General features: G+C 51.4%; 5 protein-coding genes across 5 annotated transcripts; 2 read left to right on the forward strand and 3 right to left on the reverse strand.

Moving 5' to 3' along the window:
• Nucleotides 1–624: 624 nt before the first annotated feature.
• On the reverse strand, nucleotides 625–4582 carry BO94DRAFT_513269 (endonuclease III domain-containing protein; the record flags this gene model as incomplete). The annotated part of the gene is made up of 3 exons (XM_025609836.1): nucleotides 625–2569; nucleotides 3179–4057; nucleotides 4289–4582. 3 exons carry the CDS (start codon nucleotides 4580–4582, stop codon nucleotides 1091–1093), a joined length of 2652 nt encoding a protein of 883 aa, XP_025469054.1. The 3' UTR covers nucleotides 625–1090.
• A 247-nt stretch (nucleotides 4583–4829) lies between these two features.
• Nucleotides 4830–5746, forward strand: pex4 (putative ubiquitin conjugating enzyme (UbcJ)). The gene is made up of 2 exons (XM_025609837.1): nucleotides 4830–5122; nucleotides 5194–5746. The coding sequence occupies exons 1-2, from the start codon at nucleotides 4966–4968 to the stop codon at nucleotides 5541–5543; spliced, it is 507 nt and encodes a 168-aa protein (XP_025469055.1). The 5' UTR covers nucleotides 4830–4965; the 3' UTR covers nucleotides 5544–5746.
• On the reverse strand, nucleotides 5661–7200 carry BO94DRAFT_622782 (putative GPI anchored cell wall protein (Dan4); the record flags this gene model as incomplete). The annotated part of the gene is made up of 3 exons (XM_025617102.1): nucleotides 5661–6274; nucleotides 6306–6636; nucleotides 6675–7200. The coding sequence occupies 3 exons, from the start codon at nucleotides 7198–7200 to the stop codon at nucleotides 6028–6030; spliced, it is 1104 nt and encodes a 367-aa protein (XP_025469056.1). The 3' UTR covers nucleotides 5661–6027.
• Nucleotides 7201–10728: 3528 nt separating this feature from the next.
• Nucleotides 10729–11746, reverse strand: BO94DRAFT_388148 (YbhB/YbcL family Raf kinase inhibitor-like protein). Its single transcript, XM_025607307.1, has 2 exons — nucleotides 11574–11746; nucleotides 10729–11514 (listed from the first exon to the last, which is right to left on the reverse strand). Exon 2 carries the CDS (start codon nucleotides 11512–11514, stop codon nucleotides 10909–10911), a length of 606 nt encoding a protein of 201 aa, XP_025469057.1. The 5' UTR covers nucleotides 11574–11746; the 3' UTR covers nucleotides 10729–10908.
• A 2867-nt stretch (nucleotides 11747–14613) lies between these two features.
• On the forward strand, nucleotides 14614–16398 carry gel1 (1,3-beta-glucanosyltransferase gel1). Its single transcript, XM_025607306.1, has 2 exons — nucleotides 14614–15543; nucleotides 15608–16398. The coding sequence occupies exons 1-2, from the start codon at nucleotides 14947–14949 to the stop codon at nucleotides 16385–16387; spliced, it is 1377 nt and encodes a 458-aa protein (XP_025469058.1). The 5' UTR covers nucleotides 14614–14946; the 3' UTR covers nucleotides 16388–16398.
• The last annotated feature ends 844 nt before the right edge of the window (nucleotides 16399–17242 follow it).

A 17242-nucleotide genomic window follows, 5' to 3' on the forward strand; every position in this document is an offset into this window, starting at 1 on the left:
TAAATAGATAAGATAAATAAGTTATTGAGTGATTGTATAGTAAATCCGAGAATAAATTGCAAGCAGGAGATTTGGCCAATTCAAAGAAAGAATGATGCAGCCAGCGGCAGAAAGATGACTTCCGCGGGGAAGCTCAGATCGACTTCAGCGGGGTGGACTTACGTGACTTCATTTGTCTGATCTAATCCACTGCATAATGCATGCTTAGTCAGGGCTGGTACACACAAACCATCGCTTATGCACCACCCACAGCCGATAAGCCAGCTCATATCATTCCAGTGAAGTATAATTCAAGTGGGAGGGAATATACCTCTCCAGCTGGAACAGTTAATCTGGCCTGACAGAAATTTTATCATGGGGGGAATGAGGATAAAGAACGTAAGGGGGCAGGGTAGAGAATGTCTTCACTGGTCCAGGGGGTGGAATATATTAGAGGTTCCGCACGGGGCCGGACCTCTCAGTCTTAGTTCTTGTTGGCACTTTCTGGTGATTTGCACGGTACTGGGTACTCGGTACACACCCATATGAACAACTAAGCAGGTGCAGTTGATGGAGTTTTTGGTGAGTGGCATGGTCGATGCCCTAAGATCAGGTACGTTGCTGAACAGTAGGAAACAAAGTATGGGATTAATTTGATTAAGTAAATGAGACCGCCTGTGGCTGGTCAATAATTGTGGCCTGTTCTTGTGCTTGACAGTCAAGCAGCTCGCCCGCTCAGAGGACATTAGTGAACACACCTGCAGGCTTGTTCTCCAGTCCTCGCGGAGACAACCAGCCGCCGAGACCAGCTGAACACAAAGCAACAAGGCAAAAACATGAAAAACAGATCAGAATATTTTCAAATAAAGCAGAGAACCTCCTTTCCTGTGAGCCCCACGAACGTGAACTCACGCAATAACTGCAACTATCCCTCCCAAGACCAGTTGTGGAGACCGACGATGCTGTACAGAAAGAGAAGCCACAAAGCCATCAGCAGATGACAAATGAGGCAGCAGAAGAACAACAGAGCCGTCGGTAGATCAAGACGCGACAGAGAGCCGGAGTTGCTGGAAGACAACAACAACTGACACCGCGGCAAAAAAAAGATCCATCAGACTGACACGCTTTCAAGGTACTGTCTGCTGATAAACGGCACCCCAGGACGTTTTCTTTCCACGCGAATCGGTCCGAGAACAGCCGTTTCTGCCTCTCTCTCAAAGATATGGTCATCCGCCAGGTACACGCGAAATTCCCGCAGCCCCGCCAGATCAGAAAACGCAAACAGCAGCTTACGCAGGTATCTCTTGCGGTTCTCCTGTGAGTACACCACGGCCCCCTTCAAGCCCAGGTCCACAATCTTCACGGACAGGCGCGACAGGTCAAAGTGTTCTCGGATGAAGCGCCGCAGCACCGACCAAGAAAGCATCGTTGCATCCTCAGAACGAGGCCCGGTCCGTGGAGCGCTCCGGTAGCAAACTGGAAACTTGAACGACAGATGCTGGATCAGGAGCGTGGACGCCGTTGGAATATAATGCAAGAAACGCATCATGTATTCCGGATCCTCCTCCACAAAGGCAAACTTGTTCTTAGTGAAGAAGATGCGACGAGCATTCTCATAGAACTCGCGGCTGACCAGGAAATACGGCAGGGGCGACGAAAAGCAGGTGCAGCTGGTGGAGAACGCGGTTTGACGTGCATAGCAGAAGCACATGGCCTTGAGAGGTGAGCAGGTGCCACAGCAGGTCAGGGAATGAAACATGGCGATCCGCGAACGCTTTCGGTCTTGGAAAGTGATGATTCCCGGTGCGCAATCCGACGGCTGCAGGGTGGGATCGGAGCGATTGAGCAGGATTTCCTCGAGCACCATCAACTGAATCTCTTTCGGAAGACGGCTGAACTGAAAGGGAGGCTTATTGGGCAGGTTATCCGTCAGTCGCCACGCAGCTCGCTTGATAACCGGCCGGATATCATCATCCTGAGTGTGACCGAGATGAAAGGCACAGTGGAAGAGAGCCGGAAAAGGATCCATCATGCACATGAGCTTGCAAGCCACCTCGAGATCACGGACCTTGCATTTCATACTAAAATACCTCAAACTAGGCATCTGGGTCCGCGACATGTCACAAAAGTCCACCCACATTTTCAGGATGGTACGATGGACACCGGGTGCGATTTTGAGAAACCGGTTGTCCCGAGGACCCAAATCCAGGTGCAAGTATCTCATGTGATGCATGCCCCATTCCATCGATGTGCGGAAGGTGACAAAGTCCGACTTGCTGTACAGAAGCATACTGAAGCGATTGTGGGCAAAGAAGAGGGCGCCTGCATCCTCACGAAAAGCCTGGCATGATTGAAAGACCTCGATGGGCAACTTGGGGTGGTCACAGGGTCCTTCGTAGAAGGAAGTCCACGACGCAGTCCACCCACCGCGGGGAGCCCGTTGCTCATTGGGTCTAGAACAGAGGCCACGGTCCAGCTTGCTGCGAACCTGCTCAAAGGAGATGTTGATCAGACAAGGCCGCAGCAACCCCACGTACTCGAAGATCTTTTTCTTGATGTTCTCCGGCAAGTCCACAAACGATATTAGACGCTTCTCTGGGGCATCCATGGTGGAAGTCTCCGAATCAGTGTCTGAGCTGTCGGAGCCGGTGTAGGGACTGTTGAAAGCCGAGGCCCAACGGTCGTCGTCGTCTGAATCACTAGAGTCCATGTGAACCTGCATCAACAGCTATGAGAGACCACGCGTTAGCACTTGGGAGGTTGTCAAGGAAACAAGTGACTCTAGGAAAGAGGATGGGTCATGCACGCGTGACAAGCGAGGGGATTTCAACTTCACGTCAGAGAGGTTCGTACGATAGTGATTGGTGTTAGATGGAGATACTCGTCATTCACGATTCCATAGCAAAGGCCACGGGGGGCGTCACGATAAACGATCGAAGAATAGCAGTCGATGAACGAAGAAGGGAGGACACTACAGGACCACTTTAAAGACAAGAGAATTGAAGGGAAGGAAGTTGGGGGTGCAGTGAGCCATTGGTGGGGATGGCAAACGGGTCAATTGAAACAAACTCCCACTGGTGAAAGGCCGTGCCTTGGGCATTCAAGCAACATGCAGCATTTACTCTTCTTCCTCCACCTTCACCTTCACCTGCGGCCCTTCGGGACCGTCCCCACTGGCCCCTTCCTTCTTCACAGTGACTGTGTTCCGCTTCCTGGACACTAGTCCTTTGATTTCGCTTTTACAAAGTTTGGTCCCTGCAAGGTCACATTCCCCGCATCTCCGAGCTACTGGTAAACAGACCGTCTGGCCCAATCCGACCAGCAGCTTGTTAATCTCATGCCATTTGTCTTTCGGCAGCCAGGACTCCAATGCCATGCGCGTTTCTTCCGGATTCTTCGTCTTGTGCCAGCCCCATAGATTGGTGATTCGGTGGACGTGGACATCAACGCCAATGCCGTCGTGCTTGCCCCAGGCAGCGCTCATGCAGAGGAACGCCATTTTCGGGCCGACTCCGGGCAGCTTCATCAATTCAGGGGCAGTCGAAGGGATATCTGAGTCATATTGGTCGCGGATGATGAGAGCGGCGGCCTTGATATACTTGGTTTTGTTGTTGTGAAATCCCACGGTGCGGATCAGCTCGTTGAGACGCTCTGGGGCAACGGCCAGGATGTTTTCCAGGTTTAGAGTGCTATCCTTGACCTGCTCGGTTGGCTTCCATTTATACTCGTCGGGTTCTTTCTTCACGATAATCACGGCTTGATCACCAAGCTCTGTGTGCAACCGCTGCATAGCAACGGCTGTGACGGTGTCTTTTGTCTGGGAGGATAGCATCAGCGCAATCAGGGTTTGAAATCGACGGTCCCGAGGAGATGACGCGCGCCAGTAGAGTTCGGCACAACCCATTGTATCAACTGGGGCAGTGGGATTCTCTTCTCGCATCTTCTTGACCATTGCGTACATGGTTTCCCAGTTAGAGGGTGGTTCGACTGTGTAGTCGCCACTCTCCCGTTTGATTTTGCGCGCAGGGACCCGACGCGCTCGAACAGGCTTTTCCTCTAGCTCTTTTTTTATAGATGCCTCGACCGATGCCCCGGATTTGATTGGCCTGTCTATGCCGGACTTTTCAGCTTTGATTGGTCTCTCCATCCCCTCCGGTGTTTCGGTTTTGATGAGGATTTCGGGATCGACAGATGTCTCGGGTTTGACAGATGCTTCCGTTTGAACGGGGTTCTCCGTTTTGATGGACTTTTCTTCAACGGGCTTTTCCATTTTAATGGGCGTCTCAAATTTGACGGGCTCCGCTTTGACAGGCCTCTCAGCTACCCGTCTAGAAGAACGCGTGCTTGTCTTCCGCGGAGCGCTCAATGCGCTTTTCCGGCGCTTCGCTGGCGGTTCCAGGAGATCCTCGATATCCACTGTAGGCACCGAGGAGAGTGACGAGGTGTCATCATCACTGATGGATGCAGCGGCAGGACCACCGCCATTGTAGGCGAAGTCTCTGAGCAGACTGAGGGCGTGGGAGGAGCGGGTCTGTCGGCGCGCAGGGGGCGACAAGGCCTGCAGGACCTTGGCAGTATCTTTGGAAGCTCGAGAAGTACGCATTTTAGGTGCCCTAATTGTACTCCGGAGCAGGTCCGTAAAGTACTCCGGGGACAACAGTTGACATGAACTCCACCGATCGACGAGGATAAAAAGGCGGGTAGGAAGGGGGTTAGGATTACACATGGCTGAGCCCAGACCGCGGGACGATGGTGCCGACTGGACGGACCCACGCGCTGGCTGAGCCTCGGCGCGATCGGCTGCCAGTCTGCCAGCCACCTCGACATGCTTATCATCTCTCTACTCCGCACTCTACTCGTATCAATCAACACATTCTTGTCCCTTATCCCATTAATATTTACACCTTCCTCATCTTATCACCGATAAACCCACATTCCAGATTCCAGATCCCAAAAAACCAACCCACCACACCCACACCCACACCCATGGCCTCATCATCCACGACACACCGTCTCCTCCGCGAACTAAAAGACTACACCAACTCCCCCAACGAAGCCCTCCTGCATCTCGGTCCCGTGGACGAAGATGATCTCCTCCACTGGGAAGCCGTCCTAAAAGGCGTAAAAGGCACTCCATACGAAGGTACCCCAGCCCTTACCCCCCAATCTCCCCACCTAACCCCCCACTAACAACCACAAAACAAAAACCCATAGGCGGCCTCTGGTCCCTCAAAATCCTCATCCCACCAAACTACCCCCTCTCCCCACCCACCATAACATTCAAAACCCGGATCAGCCATCCAAACATCTCCTTCACGACAGGGGAAATCTGTCTCACGCTGCTGACCACCGAACACTGGAGTCCTGTTTATACATTGTCGAGTACGTTGACGGCGATCCATCAGTTGTTGACGGATCCGAGACCGGATTCGCCGCTTAATGTGGATGTTGCGGCTTTGCTGAGGGATGGGGATTTGGTGGGGTGGGAGAGCTGTGTTAGGTTTTGGACGGGGGAGGAGAGGTGGGTTCCTCAGGGTCAGGGTCAGGGTCAGGGTTATGTTTAGGGTTGTTTGGGGGGAGGGGGTGTTATATATGGGGTTGTGGATAGATGGATACCCTTGTTGTGAGAAGTGGGAAGTGCTGAGTATGGGGTTTGGTTATTGGTTTGGTTTGGGATGTAGCCTCGTGAGAAGTAGTTTCATCATTGGTAGTTCACAGGTAATATTTCATATTTCACTTCAAGTGAAGTGAAGTGTCTAATATGCACACGCTGGTAATATGTATAGTATGTCCGTCATCCTGACGGTAAAGGAGAGACGTAAACGTAAGTAGATCTGTTAAACACCGAACCGGATGAAAAAGATCAACCCCAAATAACTTAGTGTAAGCGCTTCAAGGAGAGACAATTGTTGGACGCCGGGAAATATGCTTGCTTGCTTGCTTGTTCAAGGATCGTGAGGGAGGTATCATAAAAACATGATGAAACATGATTGAAAATGTAAATAACGCCATATATGCACAAGGTGAAATATTGTTGTCCGAGCAGGCCTACAGAGCCATAGCCACCATGGCCGCTCCGCCCATCATCAGGAACAGCTCCCGTCCCAATCCGTTGGCGGGCGCGGCATTGTCGGTTTGCAGTCCCGGAGAGGCCTTGGTTGCTGTGGCCACCTCCCTCGCGGTTTCGGTGGGGTGAACAACCGTCACGGCGGTCACGGTGCTTTGCTGGCCATTGGGCAGGGTGGTGGTGATCTTGTAGGTGGATGTGTAGGGCGTAGTCACCTCGCTGGTCGAGCTGGTGCTGGTGGTTTGCTCCGTCGTCGAACTTGTGGTGTGCATGGTCGTCGAGTGCGAGGTCGAGCTCGACGAAGATGTAGACGAGGAAGAAGTAGAAGTGGAGCTCGAAGACGTGGTTGAAGGCACGGTCGAGGTCGTGGAAGAAGCTGTCGTCGTGTGAGATGAGGACGTGGATGAGGATGAAATGGATGAAGTAGAAGAAGTAATAGAAGCAGTAGTGGAAGCAGGAGTGGAAGTAGAGGAAGATGAGGACGAGGACGAGGACGAGGAAGACGAAGAAGACGAGGTAGACGAAGACGACGAAGACGACGTCGACGAGGAGGAAGAAGACGACGAAGTGGTGACGGGAGAGGACGTGGACTGAGAGCTAGACTCACTGCTACTAGAGCTAGACTCACTGCTGCTAGAGCTAGTTTCACGGCTGCTAGAGCTAGATGTGGTCTGCGCGGCGGTCGTATGTGCGGTTGTATGTGCGGTCGTGGCGGCGGCAGTGGTCGGAGCAGAGGTGGTTTCGGCAGATGTCGACTCGGCGCTGCTGGCAGAGGTCTCGGCTTGAGATGTAGTGGCCGCAGCTACAGAGGTCGTCGCAGGTTCCGTGGCCTGGCTGGTCTCTGCAGCAGTCGTCGCATTGCTCACACCCTGTCTCTTGGCGAGGTTGAGATGTTCCGCAAGCTCAGGATCCTTTTCAAAGGCCTGCGCAGCATCTTCGTCGGTACGAAACACTCCATGGCGGAACTTGTCAAACAGATGGAGCGCCTTGTGAAGAGGGTTCTCCTCGAAGCTGTTGAGATACTGGCTGAAAGTGCTGTCGCTGGCGACCGAGTTGGATTGAGATTCAGACTGATCGGCAGTCGGCGCTGCAATTGCAGACGAGGCGATCAAAGATAAGAGCAAGATATGAAGCAGGCGAGTGATGGACGCCATGGCGTTTAGCTGGGTCTGATCGAGTGGGAAACCGCACGGCGAAAAAACTCAGGGGAGTAAGAAGGTGGGAAAGGCTGTGGTGAAAAGGAGGTGCTTATAGATTTAACACCGGAATCGGCAACGGTCAGGTGAGGCCCAACGATGAGGGACAAAATAGGAACAAGCCGTCGGGAGATGGCGGGAGTGGCAGTGAAGGACAGGAAAATGGCTGCAGGCTGGCTGAAAGAGCAGAATCGGAGGCTAATAACTGGTTGCCTGTCGCCGGAGAAGTGCTTAAAATACAAACCCAAACCCCGAGGCTAAACGGTTCAGGCGGGCAAAACAAGGCACTGAAGGAGGCCTGGCTCGCCTTGGCAGGTCCGAGTGGATCGCGGCTGGAAATCCGCTAGAAGAAAAACTCGATGCAGTATTAATAGTCCCGGGGTTGTCGGCTCTGGTTCCCTGGATCCTGTCCAGCGAGGGTTCACACCCTCGCACGAGTCACCGCGGTGGCACTGCTCAGCCAATGCAATGGCCGGACTAACGGTGGCCGTCGACAACAACGCAGACCAAGCCTGAACCTTCGAAGAAGCTACGGAGTCGCTACCACTGGCGAGTTTGGTTCATACGAGAGAGGAGGGGCTAACGTCAGCAGCAGACACAGCCCATCGCACCAGGTCCGTTGCAGAATAGCTGGGAGATAGCGGGCCAGCGATGCGCCCTAGTCGGCAGCCTAGATGCACCTAGCAAGTTAGATACATCGGTGTGGTGGTGTCCATGTCAGATGTATACAACCTACGCCAGAGTGAGGGGTAAGACGAGCGGAAATGTCAATCCGCTCATCAATGTTTCACTTTCACTTCAGTTGGGGGAGAAGAAAAAATAAAATAAAATAAAAAGGCAAAAAAGTAAAAAACGGAAAAAGTCAAATCCTCACCAAACTCCGGGAAGTTGCCGAGCGCCGATAAGAAAAATAGGGTGAATCATGACGCCACCATGAAATCAGATCATCAGTTTTTTCCCCCTACCTTATGGCGACTATTCGCCTTATGTAGCAGGTGCTAAAATAGTGTAGAAATTGGGATAGACGCGACTACTGTGAATTTACGGAGCAGTGTGGTGCACAATGGCATGTCCTATTATTGATAGGCGATAACAGCAAGGTACCGAATGCGGCGTGGTCCGTTCTTTTCGGCCACCGTCTCCTCACTATTGGCAACCATTGACTGGCTCCTCTCCTCGCCAGGGGAGTCATCATTGTTCCCTGGATTCCTCCCCAGTGTTCCTGGGTTTCCAATCCAATCTAGTTGTCCGTCTTCAGCATCATCATGAATTCCTTTCACTGCATCCAGACAAAGGCATGATATGATTCCTCCAGCGCCCGGAAAAGATCAGTCCTGTCAAAACTGCCCGGTTTCCGAGCCGCCGCATTCAGTCAAGCGTCGGAGGGGCTTAGCTTCGATTAGGCACCGCGCTAGTCTTGATTCCGTTAGCGACACCGGATCTGGATCTGCTATTCTTGGCTCTGGTGGGGTAACCTCATCCCTCTATTGGTTATGATTGAACAGTGAGGCGTGAGCTAGACTCTGGCGGGATTAGCTCTCCTATCTTGTCCTTCAGGCAGCTTCAGTCGCTGGAGGCCTAAGGTAGACAGCTGTGTCCAATTCGCCCTATCAAATCTTCACTGCAGCAGGAGCTATGCATGTATCAACTAAAGCGATTGGATGGGAACTCGAGCTTTTCAAGCAACCCGAACCACTGGCACTGGCACCAAAATGCAGTTTTAGACTAGATAACTATACGATGTGGCTGATCCTACCATTGGCCACTATATTTATCCCCCGCCTTGCACCCATCGCAAGTACGACGGATCATCCTCGCATCGGCCGGCCAAATATAGGTCACTCTGTACTGTGTAACTTCGGTCGGCCTATCCGTACCTAGACAATGTCTTACCGTTAACCCAGTCAGTCGTTGAGCCGACCCGACATGTGATGGGCCATGGCGCTGGACCCTTCGTATTCTAAGACACTCAACAACCATCCCAGATAATGAGAAAACCCCCAGAGGTGCAATTATTTTTTCTGCAGTCTACCTATACCCTATTAAATTCCAATACTATATCATAATCCTTGTAGTAACTAGTTGTGGGAGGAATAAGTACCGGCTAAACTCTATCCCCAACTCCAACCGTTTCCCCGCAATCAATCCAACACCTCCACCTCACCCGAGTTGACACCGACATGGGCGTTTCAGACTCACCACAAGCTTTTACCTAAGTATCTACCCAGTAGTAGTAATGAAACTTACTCCACTCGGTTTTTCTATACTCCGTAGGTGATCTATCCCATCATATATGAGATGTATCGATTTTAATCTCTTTCGGTGAATTTAAGTTATGATACTGGTGTTGCGACGTTGGGATGTATCTATATGGATCCATTTTGAAAGCGGATTCTTAGTATAGGTACTAGTCAGGAACTTACATTTTCTGACCCTGTGGTTGGGTGGTGTTTGAGGTTGGGTGCGAAGTGGAATGGGTGTAGAGTGAAAGGAAACTAGGTCCTGGCCTGCGGGAAGCCCCCAGCCCAAGGCATTGCGAAGCGCCTTAGTAAGCAACATGCAATGTACTTTGACTGCATTTAAAGAGCTTCGTCAAGCGCATGTAAAGGGCTATTAAAGGCCTTCATCAAGCGCTACTAAAGGGCTCCGTCAAGCGCTACTAAAGGGCTCCGTCAAGCGCTACTAAAGGACTCTGTCAAGCACTTTTAAAGATCTTTATTGAGTGCATTTAAAGGACTCCGTTAAACACTCTTAAAGAGCTCTATTAAGTGCTTTTAAAGGGCTCAATCAAGCACTTAAAAATACAGTACTTAATTCAGACCTACAGCCTGAATCTATATAAAGACCTGGTTTAGATCTATAATCTGAATATAGATTGGGGGGTCTGAGGGGAGGAAGACCCCCTCCAAGATCCTTGTTGGGCTGAAGCGGTGAGTATTGGTAATATAGTTTGTATCAAGTTACGAGTAAATCAAACAACCAATTAGAAAGCTGAAATTGAGCAAACTATTGGACCAATAAGAAGTCTTGGAGCTGGAAACTTCCCTAGCAGGACTGAACCTAGTATTGCTCAGCGCTAGCGCGCTTCGCAAATGATGATGTGAGTGAGTTGGGTTGGAAGATGTAAATGTGACTTATCACTGGCAACTTACAAATGACTGATTATTGGTGGCGTTTCATTGAGGTGTTCGAAGCAGTGTATTACGGTAGGTCATGGAATCGAGGTGAGAATATATCCTATATTCTCAATAATCTAGGCGTAGCGAACGAACTATCGACCTCTTGGGGGATGGTGAAACTGAAGTGAGTATATTTTGTGCCACTCAGGATGTGGTGTTGTCAAAAGTCAATGCAGAACAGGAATACGAATACATAATGCTGGGGCATTTCACACATAGTAGCCTCTATTGGTTCAATAGAATTGGCCTAACACAAATGGACTTCGGGAAAAACATCGTCCTGTTTGCACCTGGACGGTCTTCAGGAGTCCGAATTGCTCGTTAAAAGTTCATCAGCCACATCTTCAATGTAGGATGTAGTGGTACTCCTGGGTATCAACTTCAGAGCCGTTCTTCCAGTCATCAAATATAACCCAACAGACAATACAACCGCCCTGTTATCAGGATAATCCTATCACTTAAACGTCTCGGAAGTTCAAACATAACGTTACTTCTCCCATAAACCCATCCATGCACCCCATCCGGCAACTTTGCCCTCCACAGCGCGTGCGATATCGTCCACCGTTGCTGGAGAGCTGAGCGTATTTTGGTCAATCGTTTCATTCAACGCTACCAGTTCGAAAAAGTATCGGTGCGGACCTTGCCCGTGAGGTGCACGGGGTGCAAGGTATACACTGCCTCTGCGGTTCTGCCCATATTTGAATCCTCCCCGGAGCATGAATGGTTGGCCTCTAGTGTTATCGATCTCAAAGTCCGGGTACTGAAGACCAGTGAATACTCGCGGAATCCCGTAGTACAGGCCGTGGATGACAGAAACGTTAAACGGCGCATCAGGATCCTCGCTGATGAGAACATACTCCTTGGTGTCTTCGGTCGGAGATGGCCACGACAAAGCCGGAAAGTATCCTGCACCTTCTTGAGTGTGATCGCTGTCCAGATAAGAACCGGATGGGCCAAGCTCGGTGCACTGAATGGGGATCGTAGGGTATGGATGGTCGACAAATGCTGCCTTGTCCGTAAAGAGCTTCTCATACTGGCACTGTACGATGCCTAGGAGCAGCGCCAGGCTGAGGGTACACGCGAAGTTATGCATCTGATGGAAGATCAGGAAAGGAAGACTATGTGGGACAATGTTTCTGAAGTTGCACACACCTCGATAGAGTACGACAGCACGACCAGGTTTGTAATTGAAAATGCGAGGTAACAGATGTTGTTGTTCGGTTTCCTTTGGGAAGTGTATCGCAGCTATGTAGTGACTGACACATTTCTGCTGGGGCAGGAGCCAACAATGGAAGGAGCGATCTTGAGTGTGGCAGCCATTGCCCCTAATATCTACGTTTCTGGTTTAGAGGACCTTTTGACACTCTCAACGTTACTCCTTCAGCGAAAATTGACCCCAGGTGGGATTACCTAACACAGTGTCTGTTTTCTTTCACAAGACAACAATAACCAATTGTTATCTCGTGATTGGCTCCCTCCCCTGGATATGCCAAGCCTATATGATTCTTGATCATTTCATTATGCGAGGGAAAGCCCAAGTTCGTGTTGATAGTGACACAACGCAATCGAGGATCAACCTTTGTTTGGGATGTCCTGTGAGAGATCATACGAACGGAGGATTTCAGTGCATGTATGCACGTAGAAACCATCGGTCTCGTAAAACTGCTCCTATAGAGAGGAGACTCCCGAGCCCCATCTCTCGATGCAGAAATTCTCCGATATCGACAACTGTTGATGTGCTGCTAAATTCAATCCTCCGGGTTGGATACCTTTTCTCAATGCGGCAGAAAATATGTTTAGTAGTCACTAACCGAATCGCAGGTCAAATATTCTGGGTTATAGTAGACGCCGTATATTGCAATGTCGCCAGGACTATCCTCCAACTCGATAATGACTGACTATTTTTGGATTGATATTCAATGGTTCAACAAGTCATCACTCTATTGTTCTGGTGTTCATTGCCAACGGGCAACGGGGCATTGAGTGCACTTGGAATGGGGTGATTGTACCCCAAACACGTGCGGTCTCCTATGCCATCCAACAAGACAAGCCAACTTCATATACCATTGAGTTGCTGCCTAGTTCTTGGTGCTATGATTTTTGGCTGTGGATACTCCAGAGGGTCCAGACTCATCGCTTCGGTTCCCAGGTCTCGGCGCTCACTCATACGAACTGTTCGAAAGGGTCTGGCTCGGTGAGTCTGCGTAGAATGGCAGGAACTATCAATGAATATGACAGGAAAAGCTCATAAGACTGAAGATTGCTACTGGGTGGCCCCGACCACTTGTTGTATGATGTTGAGCTGGAGAATTCCCCGATCCTTTCTGCCTGAGGCTGTCGTGTTGTGCGACCGCCAAGAGTCTCGGCCCGATTGGACTGAGGCAGCCAAGAGCAGGTCGTTTGCAGACTCTGCTGCCTGTGAACCCCCAGCTACTACCATTCTCACATGCTTGACTTTGCCGGATCAAACAGGGAGGTGGAGCTGATTTGGTGCTGAAACATGCCTCTTGCGGTTGGAGTAACGGTCATCTCCTTCAGGAAGGTCGGAGGAAAGGGCATCAGCACCCGCCCTGATTTGTTTAGGCGGGGCCACGATATCCGTGCGTTGACGTCAGCATCCTATTTTTGGTGAGACATCGACTGGGCAGAAATCGAAAAGCAAGTGTGCCATGTTGGCTGACTGTTGTGATGATGCAGGGTCCTCAAGCAGACTACTTAGCTTAGATCTTCCTCGTAAAAGTATACAGTAGTCTCCTTTGGAAGCGTATTGTGTGTCACGCCAAGTTGTTGATTTAATAACTGTACTATATATAGTAGTATCCATCGAGTATCGCTTAGAAGCCCAAGGCTTTGTGACGGAATATCGCAGCAAGTGAATCTCTGCCAGCTGAATCTCACCAGTGCACAAGCAAGGGATTGAAGCATCGTATGCGACAAGAGAAGTTAAATCCAGTTCTGTTAGAGAATCCGACATTATATATGGAGTGATTCAGAGCCTTCGCATTAATGCATGGACTATGGACTTCGTGTGCTGGCATTGATGTCTCAGGCGAAGGCACATGTGGGAGTAGCGCTCTTGGCCGCGCTGAAGTTGTCCAATCCGAGGACAAATTGGACCAATGCCCAGTATGGCGGCGATACAGACCCTTCAAAGTAATACTCACGGTGTATGTACTGGAAGCAGTGTATACCGCATTGGCACTACACTATACCTGTTGTCTGTGTGCTGATGTGAGCACTTTTCAAGATTATGGCAGAATCAATGAAACATTTGAAGTGAGTGGTTCTCCTCGCAAACCTTGATGGAACTGATCTTCAGGGCACGGCAGGGAGCGGGAAGATGAGTTTACGACCCCAATAGTAGCCTCCTTTTCCGGACTGCACCTTGCTTTTTCGCGATGGACTCAATTGATCATAAACTATGCTCAGCTGGATCGTACGTCAGTATTAATTAGACAGCAACCAAGGTATTTGATGAGACTGACGCTCACCTATATACCTTGTACCTTGATTATACTCTTGAAAGTTGAAAGGTACCAACGGTACTCCGTACAGCGTACCCCGTACGGTAACCCGGGCCTTTCAGGGACTTCAGGGACTGGCCCCACTCCCACTCTTGGCCCAGCCGGGGCCCCACCAGAAGGGTCGAAAGAAGGCATCTTTCATCGCCCATTCTTTGTGTCCGGCCGCCATCCTCCCTTGGCTTGCATTCTCATTTGCCCCGTGGTCCAAGAAGTGTCCACTGCCTCAATAAATCGGCCCGCCCTAGTAGGGTTCCTGACCCTGGAAAGTGGCCAGCGCGGCCTTTCATCGGTGGCTTGGCCGGCGCCAGACCCTGTGCGCCCACAGACGATCTGACGATCTGGATGGCGAATGCGCTCGGATTTCCGCTGACTTTCTTCTACTGTACTATACGGTACCTAGTACTAGAGTTGGGGATGGCGTGAATTTCCATCCCATTGGCCCGCTTGTCTTGCCATGCCGTCCGACAATTTACCACACATACCTTGGCTGCTTTCAGACATAATGTTTGTTTTCTTGGCTGTCCTGGCGGGACCAGTGAGACCCTGACGGATTCACCTATCGCTGCGCCCTGATTGATCGGAAATGCGAATTGGGGGTAAATTACCCCGGCAGAGCGCAGGTATCTGGTTGAGTGGAACCTACCTATTGCAGGGCAATCATTGTCCGCCAATATTCAATGCAGTGCCCCGGTCCCTCAGGGATGGTTGGCTTGCTTTAAGGCGTGTACCACCCCTTCCATTCTTCTCGGCCTGCCTCTGCTCCTTCCTCCACCCCTTCAGCCGTTCCGCCTCCTCTTTTCTCCTTTCTCCTGCATACTTCAAATCATTCTTCAGTCACTCGTTCATCCTTCGCTTCTCCTCTTCCAATCTTCCTATATCCGGCACCGTTTTCATCTCCCCCCGAACCATATCTGCTCGCTAATCTAGCTGACGGGCCCTCACATTCGTTTCTTTTATTATCTGTGTTATATCTCTGCACGTTTTCGGCTTCTACCTTCACCATGAAGGGATCCGCTGTCGCAACAGCCCTCACCCTCGGTGCTTCCACCGTCCTCGCTGCCCCTTCGCTCCAGGCCCGCGATGATGTCACCGCTATCACAGTCAAGGGCAACGCTTTCTTTAAGGGTAACGATCGATTCTATATTCGCGGTGTCGACTATCAGCCTGGTGGTTCTTCGAAACTCGCCGACCCCATTGCTGATGCGGACGGCTGCAAGCGCGACATCAAAAAGTTTACCGAGCTCGGGCTGAACACCATTCGTGTGTACTCGGTGGACAACTCCCAGGACCATGACGAATGCATGAACGCTCTGGCGGATGCTGGCATCTACCTGGTCCTTGATGTCAACACGCCCAAGTACTCGCTCAACCGTGCCGATCCCGCACCGTCGTATAACGATGTGTATCTCCAATACATCTTTGCTACCGTCGACAAGTTTGCCAACTACAAGAACACCCTTGCTTTCTTTTCGGGTAACGAGGTCATCAATGATGGCCCTTCCTCCAAAGCCGCGCCTTATGTCAAGGCTGTGACGCGTGATCTCCGCCAGTACATCCGCAGCCGCAACTACCGTGAGATCCCCGTGGGATACTCCGCCGTAAGTTGACCAAGGATTGCCAGAACATTCGAACTGAGGTATTAATGATATTCTGCTCGTCTAGGCCGACATTGACACCAACCGTCTCCAGATGGCCGAGTACATGAACTGCGGTACTGATGATGAGCGCAGCGACTTCTTTGCCTTCAACGACTACTCCTGGTGCGACCCGTCTTCCTTCACCACCTCGGGCTGGGATCAGAAGGTCAAGAATTTCACTGGATACGGCCTGCCTCTTTTCCTCTCTGAATATGGTTGCAACACCAACAAGCGTGAATTCGAGGAGGTCAGCGCTTTGTACAACACCGAGATGACCGGTGTCTACTCGGGTGGTTTGGTGTACGAGTACTCCCAGGAAGCTAGCAACTACGGCCTTGTGGAGATCAGCGGGGACAGTGTCAAGACCCTCTCCGATTACGATGCTCTGAAGTCTGCTTTCTCCAAGACCAGCAACCCCCAGGGTGATGGCGGCTACAACCAGACGGGTGGCGCCAATGCTTGCCCTGCCAAGGATTCTCCCAACTGGGACGTCGATGGGGATTCCCTTCCCGCCATCCCGGAACCCGCGAAGAAGTACATGACCGAGGGCGCTGGCAAGGGCGTTGGATTCTCCGGCTCTGGTAGCATGAATGCCGGCACTGCGTCTACCAGCACTGCCACGCCCGGATCTGGTTCTGCCACCTCTTCCAGCTCCAGCTCCGGTTCCGGTTCGAGCGGAACGTCGACGAGCTCTACGGGTGCTGCTGCTGGACTGCAGGCTCCAGCTCTGACCATGGCCCCTGTGCTGGTGGGACTAGTGACTGTCGTGTCCACCCTATTTGGTGCTGGCCTGATCCTTGTGTGAGAACTGTTTTGTCAATTCTTATTATTGTGTTTCTACTTTCCGTTTTCGTCCATGCTTTGTGCCCTGTTTCTGCCGGATTCGGCTTTTTGACAGGTGGGTCATGGAGCCAAGCAGCATTGTGAAATCTGTACAGTTGGTTGGTACATCATCAGCCTGTGATACTTATGTGTAGAGTAGTAATGGAATGCATCCAGGTACCAGCCCAGTCCCAACGGGCCACTGCTACGGTGTAGTAATAATAATAGTACTGACTGGCTTTCCTCTCTGGCCGAGGCCCCACTCGGCGCGGACCGGGTTTTCCTCCGGGGGCTCAGGGCTAACGAAGGCAGGAACAAATAGATTGCCCCCCGTTGTTCTGACACTCGCCGTGTCTCAGGTTGCCGCCGGGCCATCCAGATTTCCCCGTCCGTCGTCGCAGAAACCTGTCCCCGTTGTCTTCCTGGCAGACCGAGCCAAGACCATCATGCCAGTGTCAGCCATCCCATCTGGAAAGCTCATTTCTGGCTGCTGCTCGGTGAGTGACCGTCCCGGGTCCCTGACAAAAGCACACACGGCGGCACGACAGTCCGCCAGCCCCTCAAGACCCCGCTGACCCGCGAGTGCTTCCACTTCTAGGCTTCTAGGCTTCTAGGCTTCTAGTTCTTCTCGGCGCGTGGGTTCCGGATATTATGTGTGCCTTGGCGGCCCCTCACAGTCCCTCACGCCCTCGGAGTCCCTCCAATGCCTTGCAGAGCCCTCGGGCTCCGGGTCGGTTTCGGTGGACCCGAGCTGGCTCGAGGGGTTGAATCTGGCACCATCTCCAATCTTCCAAGACCTCATGAGGCCAATGGGTGCTGCAGGTTTAGTGAGCAATCC

The sequence above is a fragment of the Aspergillus sclerotioniger genome (genome assembly GCF_003184525.1).
Source record: "Aspergillus sclerotioniger CBS 115572 chromosome Unknown BO94scaffold_9, whole genome shotgun sequence".
NCBI classification, from domain to species: Eukaryota; Fungi; Ascomycota; class Eurotiomycetes; order Eurotiales; family Aspergillaceae; genus Aspergillus; species Aspergillus sclerotioniger.

Excerpts from the sequence above, each read along its gene's own strand:
- pex4 (XM_025609837.1), top strand. The coding sequence starts at position 4,966 with ATGGCCTCATCATCCACGACACACCGTCTCCTCCGCGAACTAAAAGAC. Across the intron at positions 5,123-5,193 it reads AAAAGGCACTCCATACGAAG|GCGGCCTCTGGTCCCTCAAA; the intron begins GTACCCCAGCCC and ends AAAAACCCATAG.
- BO94DRAFT_388148 (XM_025607307.1), bottom strand. The coding sequence starts at position 11,514 with ATGCATAACTTCGCGTGTACCCTCAGCCTGGCGCTGCTCCTAGGCATC.
- gel1 (XM_025607306.1), top strand. The coding sequence starts at position 14,947 with ATGAAGGGATCCGCTGTCGCAACAGCCCTCACCCTCGGTGCTTCCACC. Across the intron at positions 15,544-15,607 it reads TCCCCGTGGGATACTCCGCC|GCCGACATTGACACCAACCG; the intron begins GTAAGTTGACCA and ends CTGCTCGTCTAG.